The following is a 12718-nucleotide window of genomic DNA, read 5'->3' as shown; positions in this document are numbered from 1 at the left end:
CAGTGCATGAGGTGATATTTGTGAAATAAGTGGTTCTGTGGTCCCATGTTCTGGTGCAAGGAGTTGGTGGCTTGAGGAGTCTGGAAAAGAAGATGACTCTGACATCTCAAAGTTATGTTATCTTAGGTGCAAAAAAACAGTAGACAGAGTCACTTAAAGTAAAGACTGACCTTTGTCAAAGAATGCAGGGCTAGGACATGACTACCAGTTATGATTCTTTTTTGGTTAGGAATTCTTATGTTCAGACCATCCTATGTGGTTACTTTTGGTCTCTGAGTTTGTAGGACCCTCCATGCAGGCCTCCCCTGAGCTTGTCAGGTTTGGGATGTGGGCCCTTTTTCATCTACAGAGGCATTCCTTTCCTGAATGTTGAGAAGTTATCATGATCACATTTATATGTCAAGGTATGGCAAAAAAAATGAGCAGATAGGGATTTCAGAAAGATCACTCTGGCACAGGATGACCTGGGGGAAGAGCTCAAGACCAGAGCCAGGGTGTTGTGCTGGCTATTTCAGAAAGTTGGCTAGAGATGATGAGAAAGGAGAATGAGGATAGTGAGAATGCAGGAGGATATCTGAGTAGAGAAATGCTTAGGAGAGAGAATGGGTAGGAGAGACAGTTAACAGACCTTGAAGTTTACCATTGTTGACGGATAGGTAGGTTGGTCAGGAGGCAAGGGGTAGATAGCTTCAAGGTTTCAAACCTGGGCAGTTGGTTGGAGAGTGGACCCATTATCAGAAGGAGTGAATATCAGAGGAAACCCAGATTGTGTTCGCTCTGGGACATGTTGTCTTTAAGGGGCAGATAAGTAGGTATCTGGAAACCAGGAATGAAGCTTGGGAGAGTTTGAGGCAGATATCCTAAGTAACTGTTGAAATAATGAAAATATATTAAGTTTTGCCAGGCAGCAGATTCCACGCTCAGCAGGTGGAGAAGGAAGACAGACTAGGTGTAAAGCACTTCCTGGAGGAGGCAATACCTGTGTCTGGGTCCTGAAGGATGGGAGACTCTGAAGAGGCAGCAGTGTGGCAGCAGTGCAGCCCAGGTCAGCTGCAGATGCAGACAGCTGCAGATGCGGACAGAATACAGAGGGCGCTGATGCGGGAGAGGATTGGTTATGAGGTTGGCAAGCAAGAGGGACCACTAAAGGTGGTGGAAAAAAGAGGGGATAAGCAGGAAGGAAAACTTTGTACCTTTCCATTCACACATGCAAAATGATAAGTGCACCCTCACCTTCGCATTCATGGCAGGTCGGATGGCATCTCTCACAGGTCTTTGTCCTTTGATCTGCATAGTAATGCTCTGGGCAGGTGCGATGACACTCTCCCTTGGAGTGGAGCAGAAAGAAAAATGTATCGCAAGTCAAGCAGTCAGTGGGCCGTGGGCCCCGGCAGGCCTTGCACCTCTTGTTGCACCTCTCACACCGTCCAGTGGAGTTTTCTGCGTAATATCTGCAATCAAGGAGGGAAGCAGAGACTGAATTCTGAGCTTTGCTCCTAAGTTGGGTGTGGTGGAAAAATCACGGTTAGTCACACAGTGTCCATTTATTTATAAGCTGAAAGAATTTAGATTCTTTACTCACAACCTTTACTCATTAGATTTATTACTAACTATACTAGTAAAGTTAATGATTCTCAGTTTTCTTATTGTAATTTGGGCATTACAGTCTCCCCCTGCTATTTATGAGGATTAAGTTAGACAACACACATGAAAGGACCTTGTTCTTATCACATGTGGTAGCACCACAATAATTATTAACTACCTTTGCCTTCTATACAGCCCTGTGCTTCTCCACTTGAAAAAATTGAGCTTTAAGCTGTGTTGAATGGAATCAGAATGGAAGACATTTTAAATGTTCCTCTGAGTGGTTTTTCTAATTTCTCAATTTAAAAACCATCTGGAAATAGCAGGTGACATAAGTGATGTTGATGTTTTCATAATAACAGATATAACTTCTATTGAAAAGATATTTGTAGGCCAACTATAACAGTAATCAGTGTTCATTAGGTTTCTACTATATACCTAATAGTACACTAGGAACTTCATAAACTTAATATTTTTCATCTTATTGAACCTAAAAATGAAACACTAGATAGAGTGTGGCAGTTAGGAGCTTGCCCTTTGAAACAAGGTTACATGGGGTCAAAGCCCAGCCATACCACTAATGAACTGTGTGACCTTGGACAAATCACACCACCTCTCTGTGTCTCAGATCTGTAATATGGGGTAATGTACAGTAAGTACCTAAAGTTAAACAAGGTATTGCTGAAAAATATGTTAGAACTGTGCCTAACACATTATGGGTAATTAATGTATATTAGTGATAATTATGAATTTTATGATTAATCCTCAAAGCAAACCTTATGACATTTGTATTTTGCATAGTAAAACCTTAGGCTCAGAGAATGTAGACAGTTTGCTTAAGGTGAGACTGCTAGTAAAGTGGGAAATATGATTTGAACTTATCGGGTGCTACTGTAACAAAGCAGTACATTATTTGAAGGTAAATTAAAAAAATCACATAAGATAGGGGAACAGGAATCATTGTCAAAGATGAATTCTAGAGGGCCATCTGAGCCATCTTGGCATCTCTGGACATCTGCACACTGAAGTTATACTAGAAACCCAAAGGTTTGACCCTTGGTTTCTCTGGTGCAAAACTATTGGGTCCAGTAGTCTTTTTTTTTTTTTTAAGATTATTTTAGTTGTACTAACTTGTTGAAAACTATGCCATGGCTATATAATGCTGAGCCTGCCACTACCTAGCTACCTGTCACTGATCTGAGTGTGTACACTTGTACCTCAGTGGCCTGGCTTGTGGCAGATGAAGCCTTGTTCCCCCTTCTGCAGTTAGGTGAAGAACAATTACAGTGAGCCACTGAGTGAAATTCTGAGGTATTTGAGAGACAAGATGATGAGAGAACAAAAGAAAGCACCAACCATGAACTGAAGAATCAATAAAGATCATATAAGATTTCAGAGAGAAAGCAACAGGGAAGAGTGAAAAGCTGTACAGAACGGAGGGAATACACAGGATTGAAGTCAGAGGATCTCATTTTTGGTTTTAACTTCACTATGTATAAGTAGCCATGTGACTTTGATTAAGTCATTTAATGTTTCTGAGCTTTGCTTTCCTTATCTGTGAAGTGGAGAGAATAATATCAACCTCATAGGATAGTTGTAGAATCACATCATACATCGTGAATGGGAATACTGTGTAAACTCTAGAGCAGCCTACAAACATTCTTTACTAACATTATGAAGACAAAAAGAATCAATAGGACCCTATGGGAAAAAAGCTTATCAATACCAAGCAGATTTTAAAAATTATCAAGGGTAATGCTATGATGGATAAAGACTTAACTTGGAGTGCTGAACACACTATACATTGTACTGATGGTGTGTTGTGGAATTGGGAACCTGAAACCTGTGTAATTTTGTTAACCAGAGTCACCTCCGATACATTCAATAAAAACGAAAAGGGTAATGCTGAAAGAAAGAAATGGAGATTTTACTGGATCAGATTAAAAGAAGAGTACAGTGCCCCTGCTTACTTTGATGACTCTTTTGCATCAGGTGACTGTGAATCTCTCAAGCCTGACCTTGTGTGTAAGCACAGTCACCAGGGCCTTTAAGATCCTGCTCTGAGGTCAAACACTAAAATAATTGTGTGTGTTGGGACTGGGTGCAGACAGTTACATACATGCCTTTCCAAGGCAAAGATATTTAACATACGAAGTTTATGCAATGCATGTGGATCATTGATTTTATAAGAGGAAAAATTTCAGTCAAAAATCTCCACTTATACCTTATTAACACCCTATTTATTCTCCATTAAAAAGATTTATGGCAATCCATGCCTGTCTTCCCAATGGGCAAATTTGCATACAGTAGAAAAATTGTCTTCTTAATTCCATCGTCTGCAATCTATTTAGATCACAGGATTATACTCCTTTTCTTGTACATAAGAATATGGAATGACTTGATTTGAGGAAGATTACTTTACTCATCTTATACATACAAGGTGTTCCTCATTAAGCACATGTTCAATGAATGAGCAAATGAATGAGGTAAATGAAAACACAAGGCAGTTACAGTACTAAAATGAGTCATAGAAGCAGTGATTGCTATAGAACTAAAGAGATGCGCCAATTTGGTCAAAAGCATGTGTGGAAAGTTTAAGGTTACAGCTTTTCAGTTTGGGTCTGGAAACTCTCAGTGCTCTAGGTTACTTATTGGGAAGGAAGAGTTAGCAAAAGGCCTGTAATCAATCTTTCTTTTTACTGGGGATTCCTAGGGGTAAAAAAGGGATGACCCAGTCAAATTGTCTTCCAAATATGCTTGTCAGCAGACTTTCTAATAAATATGCTAATAGTTTTTCCTGGCAGAAAAATAATAGAGAGTTCTTATTTGTGAAACGCTTTTAGAAGGATACACCTGTGTGTTTAGATTGCCTATGATAGCTAAACCTTAATTTGTGGGTTTAAGGGGGGCATGGCAGGTTACAGAATTAGTGGAGAGTTAAATGGAGATATTTAACTGAAATTATTTCTTTTGTGAAAGCAGTGCTACACAAACATTGCTTAGACCTCACATATTAAATGTGATCTGAACAAATGTGAATTCAGAAGAGAAAGAACCTGTATTCGATGTCTTAGATTTCTCTAAAGGAAGAATGCTTCACTTCTTGTGGTTGCTTGTAACCTTTGAGTTTTTAGTGAAGTTTGGCCCATGAGTCTGATTTAACAATCTGACCCTTTGTGTTCTCTCATCAAGTTGCTGGCCTCTCCTGTTTACTTTTTCCATTACTCTGAACTGGCGGAAATCCTTTAGAGACTATTAGGCTGGGGTGAACTCTCATCTTTGTCTCTTCCTGGCAGTGAGACTTATATCTGGCTATATAAGTGTTCTGAGATTTGCTTCCTCATCTGCAGAATGGGTTTGCTAATAGTGAGATCTGGAGTGGTTATGTGATTAAATGAGGGAAAAGTGTGTTGAGCAACTTACCCTTCCCTGCATTGGGGCAGGCACTCCTTTCCCAGCTGGAACCAGCCTGGTCGGCAGGAGAGGCACTGCATGCTGTGTCTCCCTTCACATGTCCCGCAAGAGCTGTGGCAGGGGGCACACTGGTGGCTGTCCTCATCAGCATAGTAGCCCTCAGGGCAGTCCTGCACACAAGTTGTGTCTGCCAAGGTAGGAAGAGTCTGTCTTGGTATCAAGTATGACACAAGTCTCCCAAACCTCCTCTATATGCTCCCCACTCTCTACCATGGCAGGGGGCGGGGGATGCAGGAGGGATGAGACAGTGCCCTGTGGGCTGATGGATATCCTTGGGGACTAAGAAGAATATCCAAGAAATAGAATCAACCATAAGGCCTTTAGAAGGTGAGAGAAAAGAGAAGTCAGAGTGGACTGGCCGAGTTGGGCAGAACAGAAACCAGTCTGTCCAAATGAGCCAGAGAATGCATGGGGCCTCCCAGGAGAGGGCGTGCATTTAAGGCAGGGGCTGAGTCAAGGCTTCCCTGAAGAAGGCAGAAAGTATAATGATACCTTCCCACAATTTCAACTTTCTAGATAGTCTTGAATGTATTTCCTTCAATACATACCAGATTTTACACTCAGTTCTGCTGTACTGTCTGCACACTATGGATCTTGAAATTTAAGTGAATTTAAGATGAAGTAAAACTTCAGTTCCTCAGTTGCGTGAGCCCAGACACAAAACATTTCTATCAGGACAGACTCTATTTTGCCCATGTACTTAACAATTAAAATCTTAAATTCTCTGGCCCTGGTTAGTGTGGCTTGGTGGATTGAGTGCTGGCCTGCAAACCAAAGGGTTGTCAGTTGGATTCCCAGTCAGGGCACATGCCTGGGTTGTGGCCAGGTCCCCAGTGTGGGGGTGTGCAAGAGGCAACCACACATTAATGTTTCTCTTCCTCTCTTTCTTCTTCCATTTTCTTCTGTCTAAAAATAAATAAATAAATAAATCTTTAAAAGAGAAACAACTGTCAATCCTCTGCTCTGTACAGAGAGTGAATTGGAGTTGAGCTGTTCAGCCCCACACCACTCCTGTCCTTCCTCCACCAACCCTAGTGGAGCTACTGATTATTCTTCCTTAACAACATTTAGGGGTGGAAATTGAGGGTGTTTCAATTAGAAAGCAAAAAATGGAAATTTGTTGGCTTTACAGTTTAGCACGCAGCTCTTAGAGGCAACTTCTTCCATCTCAGCTTGACCTCACGGAATGGAAGTCAGGCTCTCCTGCGTTTTCAGTGTTAGCCACTGGTCAAGTCTAGACCAGACCATAAGCCAGTTTCTCCAACACTCCAGTCAGCAGAAAGCATGGGCACTAGTGGAAAAGCTAAATCATATTAGAGCTACAGTGGACTCAACCCATGTACTGGGAGACTCTGAGCAGCTTGAAGGCAGGGGCATGTCATTCTTTTCCAGCACCTAGCACAGGGCCAGGTCCCCATTGAGTGTTTGTTTGGTAGCTGTTTTGTTAAAGATGGATGTTGACAATGGTTCATTGTCCAGCTGATGTATCTGGTTAACTAGGGGGAGTCCTTAATCCCTTAAAGATGAAACGCCTCTGTATTAGTTTTCTAGTACTGTTGTAACATATTACCACAAACTTAATGACTCAAAACAGTGCAACTGTATTATCTTACAGTTCTGGAACTCAGATTTCTAAAATGGGTCCAGAGGGCTATGCTCCTTATAGAGGCTCTGCGGGGGGGGGGGGGGGGGGGGGGGGGGGATCTGTTGCTTTGCCCTTTTCAGCTTCTAGAGGTCGCCTGCACTCCTCAGCTTGTGGCTCCTTTCCCTGTCTTCATAGTCATAACATAGCATCTTCTCTCTCTCTCTCTATTCTGCTCTGACATTACATAGCCTTGAACTACTAACTTTGACAATGCTGCCCCCTCTTATACGGACCCTTGTGATAATCCAAGATAATCCTACCAAATCAAGACTATTAGTACAATCACGTCTGCAAAATCATTTTTGCCATGTTAGGTAACATATTCTCAGGGTCTGGGGATTAGGATATGTACATTTTTAGGGGGTGAATCTTGTTTTGGGGTGTTTAGTATTGTTCAGTCTACCAAAGCCTTTGGAGGAATCATCCAGTTCATGCCTGGCCCTTGAAAGGGTAGTGCTGAGGGCTGGGGCGGGAGAATATGGGAAGACCAGGCCTGATCATGTCCTGTACCCAGCCCTTGGGGGACTGTGTGCAGGGTTACAAAGTATGTTCTGTATTATACCTTAGCACTGAAGTCTCAGTTCTAGCCTGATTTCTATCCCTAGTTTAAGAGAAGACCACCTTGTACTGATAAGACATCGTCTTGTCTGTGTGGGGGCACCCGAGGTGATCACTGGTAGCGCTCTAAGTTGAGGATGATTAGAAAAGAAGGTCTTGGTGGTTGGGATGATACAAAGATCTGGCATGTTTTTCTAAGAAAATATTTTATTTCTTTTCTGAGAGAGGGGAAGGGAAGGAGAGAAACATCAATGTGGGAGAGAAACATCAATTTGTTGACTCTTGCCTGGACCCATAGAGGAACCTGGCCTGCAGCCCAGGCATGTGCCCTGACAGGGAATCGGACCAGTGACCTCTTGGTTTGCAGGCCAGCACTCAATGCACTGAGCCACACCAGCCAGGGCGTGAAATGATCTTATGAAGCAGTAACTTCCGGAAGAAAGTTCACTGGGAGTAGTGTAAGTGGAGCTAAGATGGATGGATAGAGAAGACTCATATCTTGGAGTGTTTTCTGTCAGGAGGTGATCAGGAATGGTATGACGATAGCTGTCCCTGTGTCTTAGCCAGGGAATGGTGCCCCAGCTGATGGCATCTCAACAAGAAGAGGAAACATTGTCACATATTTTTATGTGTCTTGCTTCTCAGGTCTGCTCTACCAGGTTGGGGAGATGAATTTTAACGCTTTCCAAGTCTTTAGCATATTGTCTCTTCCATCTTTCTTTTTTATACCCCTTCACTGCTCCTTCTTTCAGTTGAGTTTTGTTTCATTTTTTCCTTCCATACCATAATTAAGCCCAGTCATGGTATCCTTGGAAACCTGAGGTCATTGCCTCATATTAGCAATAACCTTCATAGGTGACATGCTGGAGGAGGCTAACCCCAGACTGTGACGTACTTTGTTCAAGAATTATTAATCAACAGATGCTAAATCAAGGGGAAAAAATTTATATTATTCTCACCTGAGGACTTTTTTTTTCATTGCTTTTAGAGAGAGAGGAAGGAAGGGAGAAACATCAGTGTGAGAGAAAACATCGGTGTGAGAGAAACATCGATTGGTTGCCTCCTGTACATGCCCAGACCAAGGATCAAACCATCAACCCAGGCATGTGCCCTGACCAGGAATGGAACTCGCAACCTTTCATCATGGGATGATACTCCAACCAGCTGGCCAGGACAAGGAGAATTTTGATGAGGACCTGAATGTCTACATACTCACAAAGTGTCTCTTTGCAAACTGCATCTTTAAGTATAAGCGAAAACAATAACTATGAAGTGGAGAAATTGGATAGTGGCCTGAACAGGTGACCAGAATTAACATCACTAAAGAGGGTTGTGTGAACATTGTGTGCCTTCAGAAGGACCCGGCATCCTCTATGCAGTATTCCTCTGTGGAATGTGTCAGACTAAAGGAGGCTAAAAAGACATGGCACTTAAAGGGGAATTGACACAATTATAATTTGGATGGTGTATTAAAGTATTGTATAAATGTTAAATTACTAGAGTTGACAACTAGTTGCTGTGGTTATGTAAGAAAGTATCCCTATTCCTAGGAAATAAATACATTCTGAAGTATTTGTGGGAATGCATCCATGATGTATGTAACACATCCTCAGATGGCTCAGAAAAAATGTATTGTGAATTATATATACGTACACATGGAGAGGGAAGGAAACAAGCACAAGAAAATGGTAGAGCAAAGTGGGGTAAAAGATTAACAAAGGATGAGGTGGGTAAAGGGCATATGTGTGGTGGTCTTGAACTGTCCTTACTCTTCCATCTTTTCTGTAGGTTTGAAACTAGACACAAAGTAAAAAGTTAAAAAGAAAGGCACAAGTATCTACTGGGTTTCAAGCACCACGAAAAGTAGTCTCCCAGATGGAGGGATAGATAAAGCCCACCTCAGAGGAAGGCGACTCACTGAGAAGGAGGCTGTGCCTCGGGCAGGTGTGACACTGGTCCTCGGAGGGCCCCGTGCAGCGGAAGCACTTGGTGTGGCAGGGCTTGCATCCCAGCGCCTCCGCGTCCCAGTACTCGGAGTGGGGGCATTCCTTGTGAGGCACGCAGACCCCATGGTTGTTCAGCCTCTGGCCTTCCAGACAGGTGGTGCAGGCCCCAGCTGACAAGCAGGTCTGGCAGGACCTGGGGCAATCTGTGAGTGGGTAGAGGCAGCAGAGTGTGAGAGTGGGCCAGACCGCCCTGCTAGGGAGTCAGTTCCCCTGGAAAGTGTAGTCACATGCCTTCCTCATTTCTTCCAGAGATTTCTAGTGCATTCTGCCAGTGGTGTGGAGCCATGACTTGGGTATAGTTCTTGGGCTCTGGTCAAGCATTCTTATTGCAAATTTGGAAAAAATGGCTGTTTTGTATTCTCTGTCATAATTACAGAGCCCCTTCTGCAACAACCACCTCAAAATATTAGTAAGATTCACTATAATTACTCACTATAAACTGCAACAAATTATAATAAGCACTTCGGCAGCAGAACGGTCACACACTGCTTTGTGGCCTTTTCACCAATGTGTTGTAATAATTCCTATTCTGTGGTCCTCCAGTGACCTTCCAGAATACCTTGAGCTTATCATTAGCATTGATATATATTATAATTACCTATTGATAAAAAGGCCTCTTTAGTATTCATCTATGAATGCACAATGCCTAGGAGAGGGTCTGGAATATAACCGGCACTCAGTAAATATTTGTTAGACAAATAAAATAACTTTTTTTCCCATCTGGGGTTTTAGCCATTGCTGTTTTCTCTGCCTAGATTTCTCATCTCCCAGCTTTATGTGTGGTTCCCCCTTCCATTTACCAATGGTACTTTCCAGGCCACCTTCTCTCTAATTCAGCTCCATTCTCCCCAGCTCCCTGTCCCCCTTCCTGCCTTATTTTTTTTTTTAATTTATCTTGTTTAGAGTTTGCCTTCCCCAAAAGTATGTGAGCTCTGAAAGGACAGGACTCTGTCTGTGATGTGCCCTGTTGTTCCCCAGGCCGAAGAGCACACAGTGTATAGTAGGCCCCCAGCAAGCACTCACTGTTTGAATAGACACACAGTAGTATTGTGATCATCATCATCTCATTTTATCTATCTCAGGAAATCGAGACTGGAGATGCTGAGTCACTTGGCTGGAACAGGAGGTGAACCCAGGACCTTAACAAGAACACCTGCTATTTCTGCCCCAGTGCCTTGGAAAGGTGTGGGAATCTTACAGGTGTCTGTGCTGTCTCATGGGGGATAATTTGGGGTGATCAGAATGGATCCCGCATCCTTGTGTTTCTTATGGGGATCTTGCTTTGTTCCAAATGCTTCTCTATACCTACCCAAATCTTAATTTTTAAGTCAGGTCCTTTGTTTTCTTCTCTCTGTAAAGTTAGGTGGTCACCTGTTTCTTCTAGTGCCAGCTTCCCTCAGCCTCCCTTTGGACTGGTATAAGGTACACTAGTATTGCAGGGAGAGACCCCCAGTCAGTTTCCAACAGTGGAGCTGACTGAGTGAGCCCAGGCATTGGTATTTTTAAAAAGCTCTGCAGTTGATACCAATGGGCAAACAGGGATGAGAACCAGAGGCCTTTCTCAATGAGAAAATAAAACCAGGTAAATGAAGTACAGTAAGTACTCTGAGACCTGTAAAGATCTCTATATGGCAAAGAACACCAGAGAAAGGCCAGAAGTTGACCTCCAGTTTCTGCCCTAGTACAGGCAAGATGGCACTGCAGCCCTTTGGTGGAGTTTCTACACTTCTCAGGGGAGCTGGCTCCCCAGCTCAACAGTCTTCCTCCTGTGTGCACCCCCTCCCCTTTGCTACAGGGGCACAGCTGCCCATCTTCAAGTCTTGGTGGGACATCGACACTAAAGAGTGTACATAATACAAAAAAAGGTATATCCTGACCATAGGGCTAGAGCAAAAAGCCTTCAGTAGTGAGATATATCTTTATGTCCCACGAAAAACATTCCTCTGGTTGCCTTCTTGGACATGAGTGGCCCAAGGGTATTTCCTGCTGTGTGTGTTTACCCTCAAGCTCTCACTGTGTTTACGGGGCCTGCCTCTGGATACAGATCTTGTGCTGGCTTGGGGGCAGCACCGTGGGCTAAGCCACCACTGTCTGCCTCGTGGGAGAGCGTGCTGTGACTCTAGTTAACAGCACTGTACTGTACACTTGAAAGTTGCTAAGAGAACTGATCTTAAATATTCTTACCAAAAAAAAGTTACCATTTCCTAACACATATGTATATCAAATCATCACGTCATACACCTTAAATTTACACAAGGCTATATGTCAATTACATCTTAATGAAAACTGGGGCGAAAGAGTTCCTTTCCCCAGGATGGCCTCTCTCACTTGCTTGAGCATTCCTCTAGTAATGGGCAGTTCATCAAAAATTCTGTTCTCTGAGAACTAGTAAGAGGCAAAGAATTTATGTCCAGTAAAACATAAGCATAAATAATAGCAGCTTCTTTCTTGAACATGTAGGAATGAAGTGCCAAGTGCAAGGTGGACCAGGGGGCCCACAGCAGGAGGAGTTGGGGTGAGGCTGAAGGAGGGGGGCGAACGATGAAGGGAGACAAGAGGCACCGAGAAAATCCTCTGTGGCACAGCCCTCCTTATGCTGCTGTAAACTTTTGATAGCTTAAAGTTTTAAGAAAAATTTTTCATTTTAGGTCACTTTTGAGGACTCATCATCTACTGTAAATCTTCATGTGAGACTCCTCTTCGATCAGCCACTGTTGTGATGAAGAGTCAACATTATTCATTGTTGATAAAAGTTATGTAATCAAAACTAATGAATGACTCATTTAAAGAAAAAATAGAGGACTTCCGGCAAGATGGAGGAATAGGTGGACGCACCGTGCCTCCTCGTACAACCAAGATTAGAAAACCAATAATTTACAACAATAATTTACTATCAGAATAACACCCAGATCCGGCAGAGGATTTATCTGAATGGAAGTCGGGCAGCCAAGAAGTTGAAGTAGACGCGTTCATCCAGACTGATAGGAGAAGACGAGCCAGGCAGGCGTGGGGTTAGCTCGGGTCGGCGGCGCGCGGAGGTTGGGGGAAGGTTTGGCGTGAATCGGCGCAAAAGCCATCCGGCGCGCAAGAAGGCAGCAGTTGATCCCTGAGTACGCAAGCTACGGCTGGCAGACCCAGAGGGGTAGCGATGTGGACCAGGGCAGAGCTTGTGGCCCAGAAGCCCAGACAAGGGTCTGAGTCCAGGGGAACGGAAACTACCGCCATTGTTTTCTCCCACCCTGCTCCCGCTCCCGCCCCACCCCCACATATAACGTCACAATCTAGAGACCGGGGTGCCCAGCCCCGGTGAGCACCTAAGGCTCTGCCCCCCACCGTAACAAGAGCAACCAGACCGGAAAAAAAAAAAAGGAGAGACAGGGGAAAAAAAAATATGTTTCCAACAGAGCAGATCAGTCCCCCAGGACTCATCCTTTTGAGCGACCAAGAATTA

At 43.5% G+C, this 12718-nt stretch overlaps 1 protein-coding gene across 1 annotated transcript in view; it reads right to left on the bottom strand.

The window, feature by feature from the left end:
- The window catches only part of PCSK5 (proprotein convertase subtilisin/kexin type 5), a 420656-nt gene that overhangs the window by 13567 nt on the left and 394371 nt on the right, over window positions 1-12718 (bottom strand). The window contains 3 exon segments of the mRNA XM_036021750.1: window positions 1234-1451; window positions 5008-5185; window positions 9180-9410. Coding sequence (XP_035877643.1) covers window positions 1234-1451; window positions 5008-5185; window positions 9180-9410 — 627 coding nt within the window.

This window comes from Phyllostomus discolor, chromosome 3 (genome assembly GCF_004126475.2).
Source record: "Phyllostomus discolor isolate MPI-MPIP mPhyDis1 chromosome 3, mPhyDis1.pri.v3, whole genome shotgun sequence".
Classification (NCBI taxonomy): domain Eukaryota; kingdom Metazoa; phylum Chordata; class Mammalia; order Chiroptera; family Phyllostomidae; genus Phyllostomus; species Phyllostomus discolor.
Note: the sequence above shows the minus strand (reverse complement) of the source record. Positions and strands in the feature narration are given on the sequence as shown.